The sequence below is a fragment of the Apteryx mantelli genome, chromosome 1 (genome assembly GCF_036417845.1).
Source record: "Apteryx mantelli isolate bAptMan1 chromosome 1, bAptMan1.hap1, whole genome shotgun sequence".
Classification (NCBI taxonomy): Eukaryota; Metazoa; Chordata; class Aves; order Apterygiformes; family Apterygidae; genus Apteryx; species Apteryx mantelli.
The window spans coordinates 184,094,784-184,113,528 of record NC_089978.1 but is presented as its reverse complement, the minus strand read 5'-3'; the positions used below and the strand labels follow the sequence as shown (position 1 = coordinate 184,113,528).

At 43.1% G+C, this 18,745-nt stretch overlaps 1 protein-coding gene across 3 annotated transcripts in view; it reads left to right on the top strand.

The window, feature by feature from the left end:
- Nucleotides 1–16,565, top strand: part of HMGA2 (high mobility group AT-hook 2) — a 119,921-nt gene extending 103,356 nt beyond the window's left edge. For 2 of the 3 annotated variants that reach the window (XM_013947963.2, XM_013947965.2), the window contains exon 5: nt 13,512–16,565. In XM_013947963.2, coding sequence (XP_013803417.1) covers nt 13,512–13,559 — 48 coding nt within the window. In that variant the 3' untranslated portion in view covers nt 13,560–16,565. Of the gene's footprint in view, nt 1–2,012; nt 2,263–13,511 lie in introns of those variants that run through there. The other variant, XM_013947964.2, reaches the window with a different exon arrangement.
- The last annotated feature ends 2,180 nt before the right edge of the window (nt 16,566–18,745 follow it).

The window sequence follows — 18,745 nt, the reverse complement described above, 5'->3', positions numbered from 1 at the left end:
GTTCTGCTGTTTATATCTCAAGCAACCTGTAAACATTGCTTGACATCATAAAATGAAAAAAAAAAAATTGAGGCTGGAGGGGTACGTCTCTTTCCCTAAGTCTGCAGCACTCGTCCTTGCCCTCTCTCCTCCTCCTCCCTCTTGCATTCCTGCTTGGTGAAGAAGCCCAAGATGGGCAGGCGATGACTGTGGGCAGGATAGCTTTGTATTTAACCCCATGGCTGTGACCAAAAAAACTGCTTAGGGTTATACTCTGTGCAGTTCAAAACTTGGCTCTGATTGGAAGCAACCCAAAATCTCACTAACAATAGCTGTAAGAGAAGGGACAGTGATATGTGCTTGGGAAATACCACCGAGAAAGGTGGCTGGGCAAAGAACAGTATTTAAAAAATGTAAGCCAAGAGTAAATTAAACAGTGCTACTTTTGCATGTGCATACTATATATTTTGGCCAAAATTTCCACGAGAGCAAGAGTCTGTACTGCTAATGTCTGGGTATGTTACTTCAGACACATTTTAAAGGTTGGATTCTAGGAAGTACTTGGCTACCCTCTCATGTCCCCAGAATGATATCCAGAAAGTTGAAACTACCAGCAGGATCAGCCTTTGGGCTTATTACAACAAAAATAATCAGAATAGTAATTAGTAAAGATGAAGTGTGTGAGAAAGCTACGCAAAATGAAAAGCACTCTTTCCACTCTTTACTGAGCTGCTCATAGAGGCTCTGTGTCTTTCACAATCAGCATCATAGTTCCTCTTCCACACCCAGCTGAAGTCATTGAAAGATGTCCTATTCGCTGAAGTAAAAGTAGTAAGTATTCCAGGGCTGTAGACTACTGCACTGAAGAACGTGGGAAGTGAACCTTCTATAGCTCAGATTGGCCTCAGTATTATATGGTACTATCTTAAACAAGAAAACTGTGATCCACTGTTAGAAATCGTTACATCTTTGCCTTGCCTGTTCAGGAGGTGTTGCAAATTGCATGTAAAAGATGAGATATGCTGTTCTGGGCACAGAATAAGAGAAATGGAATGAGAGTCAACATTAAAACCAAGGAAAATATATTCATCCTCTGTTAAATAATTTGCTAGAATGGTCAGTTACAGTGTTTGCATACCAGCACTATTAAAAAATATTTGGCTAGAGAAAATAGCAGTATGTTCAGACCTTGTTAAGCAATACACATCTTAAAACATGTTCTGTGAGAAAGCAATAAGAAGACAATATTTTATTTTATTCTTTGCAATTTCCATGTTATTTGGGGACTTTTATAAGGTCCCTTTATTCCCCCAAAGTAACAGTCTAAAATAGAATAAGAATAAGAAACATTTTTCACAGCTGCCCTGCTAGGCACTGAGGGGCATTTGTGGCATCCATCTGTGGCATGCATTTCCTGCCTGGCACCCCAGGGTGACATCTGGCATCCTCGGGCTGCCAGTTGGCTTGTGCCACCTGTGCCGAGCTTTAAGGGCCAGGACGGAGAGAATGGACCTATGAACATGCCTGCTCCCGTGCAGCTCGCAGAGGAGAAGACTCGGGCAGAGGACTCTTAGAAGTCAACAAGTAAGAAGATCACAATAGACACTTTAAAACCATTCCCCCCACCCCGAGCGTCCATCCCGTGTCCCTTTCATTGGTATCCTCCCCATGCCATCATGTAGCACCACAACTGCGTGAAGCCACCCACCCGGTGACAGGCGGTTGCTGTTTAGGGTGCTGTTCAGAGCACGTTATCATCGACTGAACATTGGGTAGTGATAGCGCAGTGCTGCTATGTTGATAGAGTAAAAATTTTGAAAGCATCACAACCTTTTAGTAGACTATGCAGTGAGTATTATGCTCCTAAGTACTTATGCAGAGGGCTGCAGGAGTACCTTGGTGTTTTACAGATATCATCACTGTCAAGTGGTGCACAAAGCACCCACCCAAGCCTTTAGGCATTCCACTGTCCATAAGCATTTTGAGTTCTTCACTACAGGACCTAAATAAATTAATGTGTTTTTCTCATACAGAGGCAGGAAAAAAGCCATTCAAAATGACTGCCTGACTATTGGCCATTGTAGCACTCACATCGCGAGGGCAAACTATCTCATGGATCCTGTTTCAGTGAGACCCAGTGCCACAAATGTTAAATTATTTATGAAGTCTGCTCCAGCAGATGTTGAGCATCACCATGACGAAGTTCTGCTGCTGATCCCATTGTTCGGCATTTCCAGAAATGAGTGCTTTCAAAAAATGTTGGCCATAACCTAGTTTTAAGAATGACTGTTGCTTTTATTAAAAAAAAAAAGATATAATATTGCTGCTGTACTTCTTGCTTTGCCTCTGCTCTATTGATACAGTAACATTGTTCAGGGCTGACCTCCGATCTCAGGTTTGGAGAGTATTTGCCACGCAACAACCATGGGAAAAGAGAAGGAGAGAGATTAAAAAAATGAATCACCCACATTCTGCCCGAATTCAGATCTCAGATTTCCCACATCCCGGTATTTGATTTCTCACAGAGTTATCAATGGTTGATCTCACGGCAGGATTAGCAGGAAGAAAAATGAGAGCTCCATTGAAACCAGACTTGGAGTCTGGAAGGACGGGGCAGTGAGCTCTAGGACCCAGGAGATCTCACATTCAGGGCAGTGAATGATCCCCCCTTCCCTGTTTCTCATGCTTATTTTGAGGCAAAATCTGGAAACTGAAATCAGAACAGCAAAGAGACAGTCACAGTATTTTAGGCAGCTCCCTCATCACTTTAATAGTCTCCTGAGAACTGTGCTATATGATGGGGCATTAACTGTAATTTCTATTAGTATTTTTTTATTTTTAGGAAGAGGAGAATAGATTAACACTGAGGAATAAATTGCAGTAAATCTGTCTCCCTCCTGGAAGAAAATGTGTTTTGAACATAGGTTTCCATCAGGAACCTTTACTGATTTGATTACAGAATATAGATGTGTTCAATTGCAAGGGAAACTCCCATAAAAGGCTCTATAATCAAAAAGAAATAATTGCTACCTTTCAAGTTGGACAGTCCCACTCTGTTCAAATCAAACTATCTAGAGAAAGAAAAAGCTTTGCTCTTTGGTAAAACAAATTGCAGAGCAGCTGCAGCTTGAAAAGTTGGGTTCCTGCGCCTTGCTGGAGAGGACCATACTTTATTGTCCTTTCCACCAGACTGCGTGGAGATATTCAAGAAGTTGAAAAATCTTTAAATGCATCACTAAATCCTTTAGGAGATGAACATATTAAGATGACAAGAAGAGTATGTCATTAAACCATAACTACCCTTTTTGGATTACCTGGTATTTGTAGATTTATTGGCAAGATGTCTTAAATTAAGGATATATTTTTAGCCTGCAGCATTACATAATAAAATAGCAGCAGAATTCTTTGCAGTAACAAAGGGAGGGGATGGGGGGGAGTTTATTAAAACCAACAGAAAGTTCTCTGATTTTGCACTCTTTCGCCTGCACAAAGAGGTGCTCCATGGTTACACAATCAGTAAAGTTTGCAAGAAAAGCATTTCCATTACCCCATTTTGCTCCGGAATCGTCGCCCTGCCTTTCGCTGCAGACCTGCTGTTTAGTCTGAAACTGAAAATTAAACCCAGAACTTCAGCTCTCAAAGTTAAATACTCTGCTTATTGCCAGCACACAGCCTCACCAGTGTCTGTGTGGTAAGATCTCTGATTAAACTCTTCAGATGTTTTAAAAAGCGTTTTACAAGTCTGTTAAGCTTTATTTATTTTATTTTTTTTAAGAAAAAAATCATTTAGCTGAATTATACCACAGAGTCTCACATGAAGTCTGTTGAATCAAATCAGCGAACCCAGCTAGCTATCTTTCAAAAATATGTTTCTCATCTGGGGGGGCAGGGGGAAGTTTTTCTGGGCATTTCTTGGGGAGGGTAGAGCCATCTTTGCTAAACCCCTTCCTTCACAAGAACGACAGAAATGCAGAGCAAAGCGGGGCAGGTTCGGGAGCAGCACTGGCAACAGCGGGACGCGCTGCGCGGCGCGGCGTCCCGTGCCCTGCCCTCGGCGAAGGCCGGGCTCGCGCACCCCCCCGGCAGCCGCGATGCCGCGGGAAGCCGGGTGCGCAACCGGCTGTGAGCCGCGCAGCGTTTCGGCACTGCTGCTCATAAAAACGTCACTGGGGCACTTCCACTTTGAAAGGCCCTTTTATCTTAACCTTCCTGAACGCCCTTTCCAGTGGGTAAGCATGCTTGACCAGGAAGCTGCTGCTTGGCCTTCCCACATAGCTGGGCCCTAATGAGGTGTGTGCGGCTCTTGGCTGCAGGTTTTCAATCTCTTCCTTATTACTTCAAAGCTGCTGTTCCAACGTTTAGACAAGTTTGATCACTTGGCAAAATCTCTCAGCTGGGATTCCAAAGGAAGATATTTTATTTTATTATTTATCATTACAGATAGATAGCTGTTCCGAAACCGCAGTAGCCAGCGGGCCCATAAACGGGACCATAATGCTTTTTTAAGTGATAAAGGATTGGAGGTGAATAACTTCTGGCAGTTGCTTCCTGTCTGTAACAAGCAGTCATTTTTTGGGGGGAAAAAAAAGAAGTAAAATAGAAATGTAACAGGCCTTGCTTTATTCTCCTTTTCATGATCTAAAATATGAGGGAGGTGAAAAGGTAAATGGTGCGGATTTGACCTTCCTTTCAGCCTGTCACAGTGTCCGTTTCCTTATGTCTTCTCCCTTCTAGGAGCCAGACCTTCACCGTAGTCCTTCCTCTGTCACTGTACATAAAATTGAACATAAAAAATGCACAGAAATCAACACTGTTTTGACTACCATAGGAGCTCAGGAGGATTACAAGCTCTGTTGGGTTTACCTATGTGGGCTGTGATATACTTTTGGGCTTTGCAGTCTCCACTGCCATGAGAGAGGAGAACTTAACACTGTGACCTGCAGTGATTCAGTGGACTGTGTAAGCCTACAAATTTTGAAAGACTAAAATGCACAGTTTTTGCTCTTTCAGCTCCTTATAAACGTAGTAATGTGTAAATATTAATTAGAGGCTATTACCACAGCCTCTTGTTTCCTTAAGCTCCAGAAGCAATCAGGATCTTGGCTCTGGAGCATGGTGTCCTGCATGAATGCAGAGCAGTTTACAGCTCCTCCAGTTTACAGCTTCCATGAGAGGTTTGTCAGAGCAGCTTCTCAAAGCTGCGTTTAGCCCAGCTTCATTACTGCCTTCTTTTCTTTAATGTTTCGTTTTCCTCCCACCAGATTTGTTTACACCTCGTGGGGCTGAAGCTCTCCAAGACAAAAATGTGCCTTTCTCTGTGTTGGTACAGCACCCAGAATGGCTTCAGGCAATATTTTCCCTATGGGTCAACGCTTTACAGGCTTTAAATGGTGCTCCCTGCAAAATTCTTCTGTCCGCTACAGAGATTTTGCTGGAGATTTTTCACTCTCCTTTTAATCACATGGGGACCAGATTTTTCAAAGTATTTTGACCTGCTTAGGTCAAAAAGGCACTTGCTATACTCAGATGCCAAAATGCGTTTAAGAAATCCATTTTGATGTAAGTTAGACAGCTGAGTCTCAATTTCAAAAGGCTTCAGCAGTGCAGCCTTCAGCACTGAGTGGCCTGCTGCCTCGCAGAGTCCTCAATGCTGAGTTAACTTCAGGGCTGCTCTAAAATGCATGGAAACGCTGGGCATCTAGAACTGAGGTTCAGTTAAGCCCATCTGTAGAAAATGTTGAGAGGCAGAGCCTAAAATAGCTACTTTCCAGGATATTTAAGCCTAGGCCACCTTGATTCCTGTCTCTGGAAGTTCTCCTTGTGAGCCCTCCTGGATTTAAAAATCCTGTGTCAGATAAGCCCTTTCTCTCAAAATGGCTGGGGAGACTTCTTATCACTTCATTATATCAAACAGTTCACTGGATAGCCCTAGTGGGAGATAAGGTAGGAGACAGAGGAATGTTTTTGAATCCCCCTTAATCTAACAGGAAGAAGAGACCTGAATCTATGTTTAAAGAAGGCTGTCCTAACTTAGGAATGTCCCATCCTGTCCTATCCTGTCCTGTCCAGGTGGGATTCTCCTGAGCACTGTCCCGTTCCTCTCCAGTTATCTGAACCTGTGACTCAAAGACTGAAACTTGGCCAAGCCTTGCAAGATGCGTCCTCCAACAGAGGGAGAGGAGCTGTAGGGGTGGTTTGCAGGTGTGCAGTGATGCCATCTCTCGCAGACTCCTGCTGCTGTTGTTGGCCTGGGCTACGCTCGCCCAGCAGCTGAGTGCCTGGGCAGCCCCAGCAAGTTTAGTCCAGCTGGCCCAGCTAGTTCACTTCCTCCAGCAGCTGGGAATGTGAATTATCTAGTAATCCCAGTGCAGCCTTTTTGTTAGTCAAGCAATGCTGTTTCAGCAGTGAAGGGAGAGGACACCCTTAACTTGCTTGCTAGCTTTATCCAGTTCAAAAGCCACAAGATGATCACATGCAGGACAGAGTCAGTGTTTTGCTTTATTTTCTCTGCTCCCTTCCCATCGCTCAGAGAATATTTGATTATTTATATGAAAGTGGACTGACTTCAACAGAAGAAAGATACATCTTCCATATCCATGCTTGGTGGGTAGGCATCTTCTAGGAGGTAGGAGACACAGCTTGAAGTATCTGGCTTCAAATCAGAGAGCATGGGGATTTCAGAGTAAGTCTCCTTACTGCTTAGGTGAGTTTCCAAATCAGTGCTGCTGCTTACACATGCACTCACAGATAAGTTTTGTCCTTGCTATCTGTTGTGCATTGCCTTACTGAGTATGGAAGCTCTGAGGACATCCCCAAGCTGAAGTGAGCTTTAAGACTCTTGCCAGCCCTCTGACTGCTCCCAAGAGTGTTAGGCGGTCTTTGCATGCCCACCAGCAAGCACGCAGGCACTGACAAAATTAAGCAGCAGCTGAATGAGACTACTTGTTGGTGTCCAAACATTGGACTAACACAGTGGCCAAGTTGGGCCTTTGAAGGCCCAGATTCTTAGGTGACAAGGTGGACCTTTGAAGGCTACATTCAATAAGGGACATATAGACATTTAAAGCAAGAATGTTGATTACAAGCCCTTAAATCACAATGCAAAACTGCCCCATCAGCCACCAGTTGTCTCTCTCTATCTTTAATACCATCTATGTACCAGGAGTTCTGCTTCTTTGGGGGAAACAACTTGCTAGCTGGCCCCAGGGCTGATCCATGCTTTAGTCAGTGAGCACTGAGTGTGAAATACAGCGACAACCCTGTGAAAGGGCAGTGGATCTCCAAAATGCTCTGTTCTGGCAGTTTTTAACCATGAAGCTAGAGAAGTTGTGCTCCTTTGTGTTTGCCAGCAGTGATAGTACACAGAAATTGCTTGCTTGTAGGCTGATGCCTAATTTGCATTCAGATTCTTTGAAATAATTTCTTTAGATGCCCTTCTAAAAAACATGCTTTAATCCAACATTAAGAGGAATCTTGTGGCCTTTTTACACATGTATACACATACACAGTCATGGGGATCTCTTCTGCCCTAATAAATAATTTATTGTAATGTGTGAAGTAAATACCTTTAAAAATTTGAGCTCTGAATCCTGATTCTCAAATTTAACTTTGCCTTACTCACTGCTGAGTGACTGATGTCAGTGAGCTCAGCAGGGCTGCATGATGATTGACAGATCTCGCCAGTATGCTTTGCAGAAGGTGAAGTAGGTTGAAGCAGCAGATTCTACCCGAACCTTTATACAAAGCAAACTCTATCTGAGTATCTATTAGTGCTGTAAGAATTCATAAAGAAGTTTGCTCTGTTGGCTGTGAAGATGTCTAGGTGGCACCGTGTCTCATCTGGGCACAGCCTGAGCTTCTGCAACCGCAAGAGGAGTCACTGACTTCAGGGACCCCTCTGAAAATATTAGCTTGCATGCCAGCGGATTTCAGACAAGTTAACTGCAGACAATGGTCCACAGTTTGCAAGTTGCTCTTGTCAGCAGTTCTTTCTGACATATCTATTCAAGCATACCCTCCCAGGCCTTAGAAAGCAGCCAGCAAAATCTGTGCCAATACCAAATACTTTGTTATAAAATAAAAGCTCTGACAAATTCAGAGGCTCCACATGTAGCATTACCGTGATCCTTCAGTTCATCTTGCAAAACTGATTTTAGTTTTTTAAATCAGCAACTTGGAGATGCATGAGCAGAAGGCGAAAAAAGTGATTTGCCAACTGAATTGCCAGTGAGCTTCTTGAGGCAAAGAAAATTAACCTTGAAGTAGCTATAAAGGAGCTTTGCCTCAGGGAATTAGAACAGAATAAACATTTTTACAAAAATGCCAAACAGTTAGTCTTCTGTGGGTGGGAGGGAATACTGATTTCAAATAGGAACAGTTTTCTCATCAGGTTTTCTTATGTTTGACCCCTCCCCCACCTTACGGAGGTAGATCAGAAAAAAGATGCAGATGATATGTAAAGACCAAACTAAGCCTGTATGTTCTTGAGGGCCCCCAGAATGCTACTGACTGCTGTTACACATGGCCAGAAAAATAACATGCACCAACCAACTCACTCTGGATCACCAAATACAAGCCTCAGGAGGCAGATAAATCTTTTTTACCTGCACCAGATATCACGGGAAGGAGGTCTCTTGAGAACAAGGAGTGACTGTGACCTGAAAAGGCGCTGTGGTTTAAATACAGTCATTAGTGGCACAGCTGCATTCTGGATGGTCCTAGAGCTGAACTGTATAAATGAGAAGCATTTGTTAGTGGTTATCACTTTATTCCTGTAATTTACACAAGGTTTTTTTTTCCACAGTGGAGAACCTACAGAAACAGAGACACAATATTAGTGCTCTGGTGAGGGTTAGTGGGTCCTGCCATGGGGCAGGTGGTGTGGGATCCAATTGTCTCGAGACCACGGTCCAGGCCCCTTTTAAAAGACCTGTGGAATCATGAACTTCCACTCAGGGCAGGCAGACAAGACATGGGAGACCAGCACCCTTCTGAGTGGCTGCTGGAAGCCATACAAGATACCAAGAGCATCTAAAATGGCCCCACCTCCTATGTTCAGCACCCGAATCCCAGACAGGGGTGCTTTGAAATGCCTCATGCTTATCATAGACTGTCATTAAGGAGGAGGAAGGATGCTGCTGTTGGAGTTGCTGGGCTTTGCCACATTCCTGCAGCAGTCTGCCTGGGGGCAGGCAAAAGGGAGGCGCCTTGTCTCTGTGAAGGGAGGTTTCACAGCAGCATGCCTGTAGCAGCTTTACCCTCACTAGTCAGGTAACCTGGCAGCCTAGTCTTTATGGCAAGTTGGATCAGCTCACCAGCCTTGCTGGCTACACACATAACACATCTAACTGAAGTCTGCCACACTGCGGCCTCATCCTTTTTTGTTACCTTCATCACTTTTAAATCAAAGCTGACAACAGCAGTGCCAGTCCCCTATGAAGTAACCCTTCTGAAGGTAGATACACACTGTCACCCATTGAGAAAGGTTGTCTATCTCCTGTTGGGCCCCAGCACCAGTAAGAGGCAAAGAAGTGGCACTGGTGGGTCCCAGCCTGGTGTGTACATCTGCCAGCATGTGCACAGTGATACCCCTGGTGAGCACTTGTGCACCCAGGAGCTTTGGAGATGCTCTTCTTGCTACTCTTTGCTGGGAGAAACAGCAGCTCTGCATCACTCCCTGCTTGGTAGTTCAGCTCGAGCAGCTAAGGTTGGAAATAACCGAGGGTGCTGGCTGACAGTTTGCCTTGAAATATCAAGCTGTGACCTGCACCAGTTCAGGAGAAATGTACCCATGCATGGGACAACCGGGGACAGGACGTGCCAAGTAAAACTACCTCTGCCGTGCATGCTCCTTGTCAGTCAGCCCCTGAGGATACATATGTGCTGGGCACAGAGACATGCAGGGAGCTCGCTCCAAACAAGCTAGCTGGGATGTTGTTTTAGCAGCGGGGAGTTAAGCCTAAACTATGCATCTGAGTATTTATCCGGCCTTTCAGGTGCTTGTCCTGTTCCCCCTGAGCTCTGCATGGCTGTGGCTTCTCTGTTAGCTGCATCAGACCTGGTTAGTTTGAAACTTTCTCAAGTTTCTCTTTGCAGTCTGCTACCCCAACCTCTCTCTAGCTTGCTCCAGCAGAAAACAAATAACCAGGAGAGTAGCTTTTCAAAGCAAAACTGGGCCGATGAACATTTATGCTCAATTAACACATGTCACCATTCTGTCTCCACAACTACAGTGAAAGCACCTAAAAAGTGAGAACAACCTGAATTAAGGCTGCCATGTAACTTGAAACCTTTGCTGCTTAGCTGAGTGCTTCCTGTGGTGGTGTTTCTGAATTTATGCTCTGTGTGGGTATCATGCTGTGACCAAGTGTCTTGGGTTTCTAATGTCTACTCTAATGACTGTGCTTTCCTTCTTGATTTTTGCCCTTCTCTTCAACTTGATTGGAAGCACATCTGGACTTACAAAGTATTTCACACCAGCCCCAGTTCCTCCTTCGACTTTTGACTTGGGAACTGAGCCTATGATACAGGGCTACGCCAGTCCACCTTGGCAGATCTGTGAGCACTTGTAATTCTCTGGCAGGCCCTAAGGGACGGTCGAGCAGCCCGTTCCCCCGACAGGCTGAGCAGTGCACTTCAGTGAATCTTTGGCTGAACGGAGTACAGAGCAGGTTTGCACCTTATAAGGAGTACAAAAGACCTGGCCCCCTCCTTTCGGGGAGATTGTTTGTGAGCGTGTGTGTGTATGTGTGTGACACAGGCAAAGGCTGGGTTGAGAATCACAGCTGCACAACCTGCTGATCCTTGTAACCCGTCCTTCAACTGTACAAAACCCCTCTCTGTCCCTGTCATACACACTTGCATTTTCTCTTTCAGAACGTCTGCTCACTTCTTCCATTGGGTCCATGCGTGCGTATATGTCTGATTTGTATTATCTCCTTGTTTGAACTGTAAGCACTTCAGAGCAGCAATCCTGGGTCCATCTGTGCCTTGACAAGGGACATGATAAGTTGCTTAAAACCATTCTGCTGTAACGGGGCTATCTTACGCTTTTGCAAAGAATGACCTCCATGAAAGAACATTTCCTTTTTGCTACACAGCAATCTGGTCCCTTTGCCAGCTTGTCTTCATGAAAAAAAGTCTTTCCCAAAATTGACATGGATTTGAAAAGCAGAGTTCCCAGTCTCAAATATTTTTAATGATAAGTTAATTATTTAAATGTTGCAGAGGGTTTAGCTTGATTTTTGATTTCTGATCCTTCCAGGTACTACAGACACGCACATATATATGCATACATACATATCCATGTGTATATAGAGACATATATAGATATGCATATGTGTATATGTATTTGTATATATGTGCATATGTATATATGTATGCACATATATACATACATATATATAATTTAATGGAGGATGAGCTTCTTTATTCATTTTCTTGGTCACAGCAGCAGAGGCTACAAGAAAAACAAAATACTGTGAGGTTCACAGTAAAAATCACTAGAGTGGTCAACTTTTTAACTAAAAATAGCCCTCTCTGGCTCCCCTGGCTGTCTTTGGAAATACATCCTTCCACATGCTCTCCCTCTTCCCATTCTTCTTATGCTGTGATCAGAAGTCCACCTTCATGGAAAATGATTTAATAAGGTTTCAGTAGTTTCGGGACAGGCCAATCATAAAACAAAGCGAGCCACCATGCCACTCACCCCCTGAGTGTGTGCTGTGGGCTGCTGGAAAGTTTTGGGAACTTGCAGCTGCCCCCAACCTGTTGTTAGGAAAAAATATTTATAGAGTTCAGGGCTGATGATGGTGCTGTAAGGATTTAAGTATGTGAGCATCATCAAATACCATTAACCAAAATACATCTACCTGTATTATGTTAAGAATAGAGAACCCATGGTCATACTTTTTAACTGAAAATTGCAGTTTGGAGGCAAAATAAATTGTTTTCCATGATCCCAAGTTCTGAGTTTTCAAGGTTCAGACCAAAATGTTTTGCACAGTTCCTCAACATGCCGCCCAAGTCAGCTCTTCACAAGGTGCCTGCAGATACCATTTTAACTCATGACTGAAAAGTTGTACCCCCAGTGCCGTTCTGTGCGGAAGAGAAGCAGGGAAAAGGCAATAAACGTTAACGGGGCTCGATGGCGTGTTAGTGCACTTCCCTGAATACTGGAAGGGACGGAGGAAAATTCCCTTACTCATTTTGCGGGCCCGGGATGATTTCCATAGCAGTGCTCCAAGTATAACTGTGTTACAAGCGGAAAGGAGTTGTTGTGGGGAAGAATTTGTTTATCTGCGTGATAGATTGGTGTCTCCTGGAATTTAAATATTAATTGAAAAGACAAGGTCAGAGGGCAGCTGACACTTGACTTTGCTCTCTTTCGTTCATCCGCAGCTTTGATCATGCTACATCTTTCTTTGTGCCTGGTACTTGAGAGAGTATCCCAGGGTCATGGCCTGTTTCCTAGTCAAGAGGTATAAACCTACTGGCTTAAATATTTGAGGCCCAAGGTTTAGCAGGGGAGTGGGGGTCTGAAGGGAGAGGGGGGAGCGTTTGCTTCATGCTTTTCACATTTCCCACATAACCCAAAGCAGACTAAACAAAACCAGTGTGAAATCTCATGGCTTGATGCTGCTATGGTTATATTTTTTAAGCTGTCATCCATTCATTTATACTTACATTTATTCCTTGGATTTACAGCTTTTTTCAGTCTTTTCTTGGGGGGTGAGGGGCAAAACATTTTGAAAAGGGATTGCAGTGAGCAGTGGCCTATGATTAAAGCCCAGTGTTTTTTCTTGATGCCGCTCTTCAGCAGCAGTGTCACACATGGTAGCATTTAGGAGCCCTTCACAGCTGAGGTGTTTCAAACACTAATGAATGGAAGTTTGGCCATCTAATGCAGACAAGCTTTAAGGCATGCTTTACTGAATGGCGTACTGTAGTGGCCTGGGAAAGGAAGAGAGTTATAAATTGTGTCAGTTAGCCACCCAGACAAAATGAAGCCATGTGGAAAATCAAATCTATTAAAGTATGAAGACTGTTATAAGCTGTTTTAAGCTGGTCATTCTTAAAAGGTCTCCATTTGCTGAGGGGGTAAATTCCCATTCTTCCCAGAGCTTTTTCACATGCTGTCTTAGGCGGTGATGTGCAGTGTTTGATAAAAAACAACTTCTCCCTAACAGCCCCTTCTATCAGTTGTGTTTAGTGTCTCCCATTTACCGCCCGTGTCCCGAATGGTGCTGCACATTTGTTGAATAAGCAGCATAAAGAGGATTGCGGGGTTGGGGCAGGCCTGCTGAAGGCAGGCATCGAGGCGAGCGTTGAGGTGGAGGAGGACACCAAGGAGGCACGTTGGCTTTTCTTTACAATGATGCGCCTTAGGTGGCAAGCCTGCTCTTCGGCAGCTAGCCTGCCCCAAGTGGATGGGTGCCGCTTGGCATGCCTGTGCCAGAGCACCACAGGGGTTTCTTTCTCTGCCATCATGTTAAAAAAAAAAGGTAATTATTTTTTCTGTTCATATATTCCAGGAAGAGACTGAAGAAACATCCTCACAAGAATCTGCAGAGGAAGACTAGGAGACCGCACCATGCAATTTCTACCTCATCAGCAGTTGGGTCTTTTGAAGGGAGAAGACACTGCCTTGACCACTTATTTTCTATTGCCATGGTCTTTCCACTTTTGCCTGGGAAAAAAAAATCACATAACCTTAAAAAGGATTTGACTAATCATCTTCTTTGTAATCCCTTCACAGTCCCAGGTTTAGTGAAAAACTGCTGTAACACGACGGGGGACACAGATTAACGATGCAACTTTTAATTACTGTTTTCTTTTTCCTTAACCTACTAATAGTTTGTTTGAGCTGCTAAGTAAGGGTGAATGGGTCAGAAGAGCTTCGAATCAGGTTTAAGTCACTCACTGCACTGCATATAAACAAGAAACTTGTAACATATTAATTATAATGGGCATTGAGATAGGAAAGGCTCGGTGTGTAACGCGGAGCCTTACAACACTTCCAGCAACCCACTCCCTACTTAGTAAACTCCCTGTTTTAGAACACCAAAGATAAGGGATAGATACTACTCTTTTTTTTTTTTTGTAACCTTCTTGTAGACTTGTACTTGATTTTTTTTTTAGACTTACTGTTATTTCAGGAAAAAAAATTGAAAGCTGATCTTTCACTTCATTCAGCTGATAATCAGAAGAAAGAAATCAACAAGAAAAAGGTACTTTCATTTTGCAAAAGGGAAGAAAGACAAAGATACGTTGTATAGTTACAGATACAAACATATCAGCAGAAGTAGTAATAAACAAAATGAACACCCCTCATCTTCTGGACGCTAGGAAGTCAGATGGAGTTGGCTTTCTGTAGAGCCAGACATTGTTTATGGACATAGAAGTGACTGACTTCAAACACTCTTACGCCATTAATGACTAAGTCTTTATCAAGAAAAGCGTTTTAAAAAGTATAGATCTGAAAAAGGAAAAATAATCCAGATGGTTTGGCTAGTTTCAACTAATTCCACTCACCCTGTACCAGTATTTCAAAAGAAACGAATCTCTCCTCACTACTCATCAGTCATGATGTAATGAACCAACACCATGTACCTCAACTAAGCTTGTGTATTACTTTAAGCAATATATTTTGACATAGGATGGTTCACTGAGCACTTCCATGCCAGTGGCAGTTCTCCATCTTTTCATTCAAAGCAGCACTTTTAGCAACAGATGCAATATTACCCCACTATTCAATGCTACCTCTGATTTTTACAATTAACTCAACAGACTGATAAATACATGCTGCTATACACATACAATGCAGGAAATTTTTACTGGGTGGATAATCATGAGTATCTGCATTTTACCCTTATTTCTACTTCAACACTTAATTGCAGTTAAAGAAACAATATCTTTATTGTGTTTCAGCATGACTATGTATTTTTCTTTCTCTTGTTTTTTTAATGTACTTATCCTATTCTCTGCTAGACTTCTGTGTAATGTACTGTTAACTTGAATATATTTTTGTACTGAATTGCTGATAGGTTTGTAAGGATAATTTTCTTCAGTGACACTACATGACATAGAAAAAAATTTAGCTGTAATGTTTAAATATTACTGTCCAAGTTTGTACCTCAAATGAATTGTTTAAAGAAATGGACTAATTGATTGACAAAGACCTACCTCCAGACTTTAAATGGAATGAACTTGTTACTTTCAGCATTAGTTTTGAAACGTTTGAAACAGTTAGGACTGCAACTAATCCCTAATTCAAAACTATTTTTGTAAAATAACTTGTGGAAAATGAACACGTTTTAAATTACTTTCATATTAAAAAAAAAAAATGAACAAAAAAAAACCTTCAAAGAAACTTGAAGCTTTGTAGGTGGGAAGCAACAAGCTCAGCTTTTGCATAATGCAATCACAAATATGTTTTAAAAAAATAATTAGTAGATTGTAAGAAAATACTTGACAAGTATTTTCATGTATTTTACACAAATGTGATTTTGTAATATGTTTCAGCCAGATTTATTTTAAATGCTTCTTATGTAGAGTTTTTTTTATTCTTCTCTCTCTCACTTTTGTTTTCCTTTTTCTCTCTCTTTCTATTTCCTTTCCTCTCTTTCTGTTTTATTTCCCTCTTCCTCTCTTTCCTAGTCAGTACTTTGTAACATTGTATTAATAACTGGGCCAGGGGTAGTTTCTCAGGAAGGCATCTATTGGTATGGCTTTAGTACTGAGCCAAATGCAGTTAAAGATAACTACTTACTGGCTTCTTCAAAGAGGCAGTGTCAAGAAACGTGGACCTCCTCAAAAGACCGCAGAGGGTTCATTGGCAGAAACCGCTGAGAAAGAGCTGATCGGAGTATTACAACTAGACATGTTAATACTAAGTGAATGAGGAATAATCCTAGCTATACAGTACCTCTTACGGGCCAAATCCACTGTCACTTGAAGTCAGTAGAAGGAAGTCTGCTGACTTCAAAGGGCATCAAATCAAGCCTTAGCAATTGCATTGTCTGTGGTTTTTTGCATTTTTGTAAAAACCACAGTGTTCAGTGGATGACATAGAAATAATCGCTGGATGCATGTCATACGTCAACCTCCGAGAGACTTACTGCTCTGATGAACTGAATCTTGTATTTTCTATATATTGTAGTACAATCAAAACACATTACTACCTCTTAGGGCCTACTATACCTCATTTTTTTCAGACTGAAAAATTGCATGTGGCCATTGAATCAGTGAGAACATCATAAAATTTTTTATATATATAGTTTATTTTTGTGGGAGATAAATTTTATACGACTGTTCTTTGCTGTCATTGGTCACTGCTAAATAAGACTGGACATTTAACTCTTCTACCATTTCTGCAAGAGAGGTGTGTTTGCAGGAAAAAAAAAAAAACGCTTCAAGATGTTTAACTACAGTTTACTTTTTCTTTTGCGTGTCTTCTAACTTTTTGCTTTGTTCTGCGTGTAGAGTTGCTGTCTATGATTGTACTTTGAATCGCTTGCTTGTCGAAAATGTTCCTTTAATGGATTATCACAGTCTGTTCAGCACAATAAACATAATAGCCTCTGTGATCCCCATGTTGTTTGATTCCTAGACTTTTGTCACAGTTCCATAAAATGGGTAATAAAGTTTGGTCACAGTGGACCAAATTTGTAAAAGCCTTGCATACAAGTAGTCTTTTTTGTCCCATACCGTAGGCAAGTGCCTGAGAAAAAGTATGTTTAGGGCCCCCAAGGGCGAGCGCAATCTGCCATGCCAAGTGGGGGGGCCACCACTTGCCATGTGTCTGGCAGGGAGGGCAGCATCGCAGCCGGCTTTCCGGGTAAAGCTGTGCGCCGAGGAGCGGCGCTTCTCCCCTGGACAGGGAGCATCACCACGAGGGGGAGGCTGAGACAGTTCCTGGTGCCCGGCCTTGACCTGCCTCTTGGGGGGCAGCCACGATCACAAGCCTTCCCCCCCTCTGTTTAGGCAGGATTGCGGCTTGCATCCAAGACATGGAGTCCACGTTGTGCAGCCACAAGATTAAAAACAGAAATAACCTGTGGGGCAGGAATGAGAAGTCTGGTTAGTGCCTGCTCCCGGGAGAAGGAAGAAGGGCCAGTCCGGCGGCGTCTCACCATCCAGTGTTACACAAAAAGTGAGCCACATCGGAGCAGCGGGTCTTCTCTGCAGACCTGGATGCCTGTTTTCCACATCCCAAAGAGTTGAGATGGGAAGGAGGCACCTGGTACTGAGATCCCAGAGGCAGGGATGTGGCCGGACGTTGTCTTGGCACCACTCATGCCCAGGAAAGACCACATTAAAGCCTAGAGCCCCACAGTTGTCACAGGAAGGTTGGGCAGGGGTCCTCTGATTCCCACCTTCATTGGCTCCTCATGGTCCCTCTGGCCTGTCACAGTGAGTTTTAAAGATTGTGGTGCACACCCATTCATTCATATTTGCAACCGTGTATCTTCTACCTAAGGTAATTGTTCAGATAGTATTTTCTCAGATAGTTTTACACATTCTCTGTATTAACTCATTTGCAAACTATCCACCTAATCTGTTTTGTAACTCCTGCTTTCCCAAGGGCTTTATGGCATGTTCGCATTGGACTTGGTTACTTGTAAAATGACCAAAATGTAATCACAAAACAAGCGTTAAGTAGTAACACATTCAGTCCTGAGTCAGAGATGTGAGTAATTGCATGCGTTGCATTATGCATCCTCTCCTGTCTCCCCCTGCTCTGTGTCGTTAAAGGCTTGCCGCCTGGTTCAGTCTTCCTGGTGGTCTTCCTCCCCTCCCATGGCTGCCATCACTCAGCTCTTCCTGTTATTTTATCTGATGTGATGCTCCAGCTCTAGCCGCCCACCTGACAGATTAGCTGACTCGCTGAACTCCTGCTACTCTCTGCCGAACTCCCCTCTCCTTCTTATTACTCATTCTTCCAGCTCACTTCCCTCCCACTTGCCTTTCCGAGACATCTTCCAATAAGATTTAATATATTATTCTGTAAGTATGCATGGTTAATGCCACAGTGGGACTATTTGCATGTGTAAAACTAACCAGTTTCTGCAGGATTGAGGCCCATGTTTGTCCTGCTTTGAAGACTACTTTATTCTGGATGCCTGTGACAAGGGTCATATTAAATTTCTGCCGTTGCTTTCCACTCCCATCATGTCACATTTGCACAAAGACAGGGGATTCCTCAAAGCTGGTGCTGCCACCATCTTGCACAGCAGTTTAATGGTCTATAATTTTTTACCAAAAAATCTGCTCTGTTCACCATTAGAGACAGTATCCAATACAATGGCAACAACTCTGTTCCTGTGATCATAAGATGGGAGTCAGATTTGGCACTCTTCAAGCTTCAACTGAAACCTGAATGAAGTCATATTTCTCACCCTGTCACCTTTGCATACTTTCATGTAGAATTTCTGTCTCTGAGAGATTTCATCTGCTTTTTTATCTCCCACCATCTTCCTCATCACACGAATTTTTAAACATAAAAAATGCTTAGACACATAGTTTTTGGTATGAACGAAGGCCTGATTGCTATATGCCTTTTTGATTCAGAAATAATACTAATGACAGCTTTATACTTCTTTGACCACTGCCCAGCTGTCCCGCTTGCACACACACAAGGAGCAGATGGCCCTGGGCACACACGCCACCTTGCTTCCAGATGTCCCTGGACACGCTGATCACCAGCTGACCCATTTGTGGATTGCACCCTCTGCCATCCAAACAACCTTTTTGCTTCTTGGATATT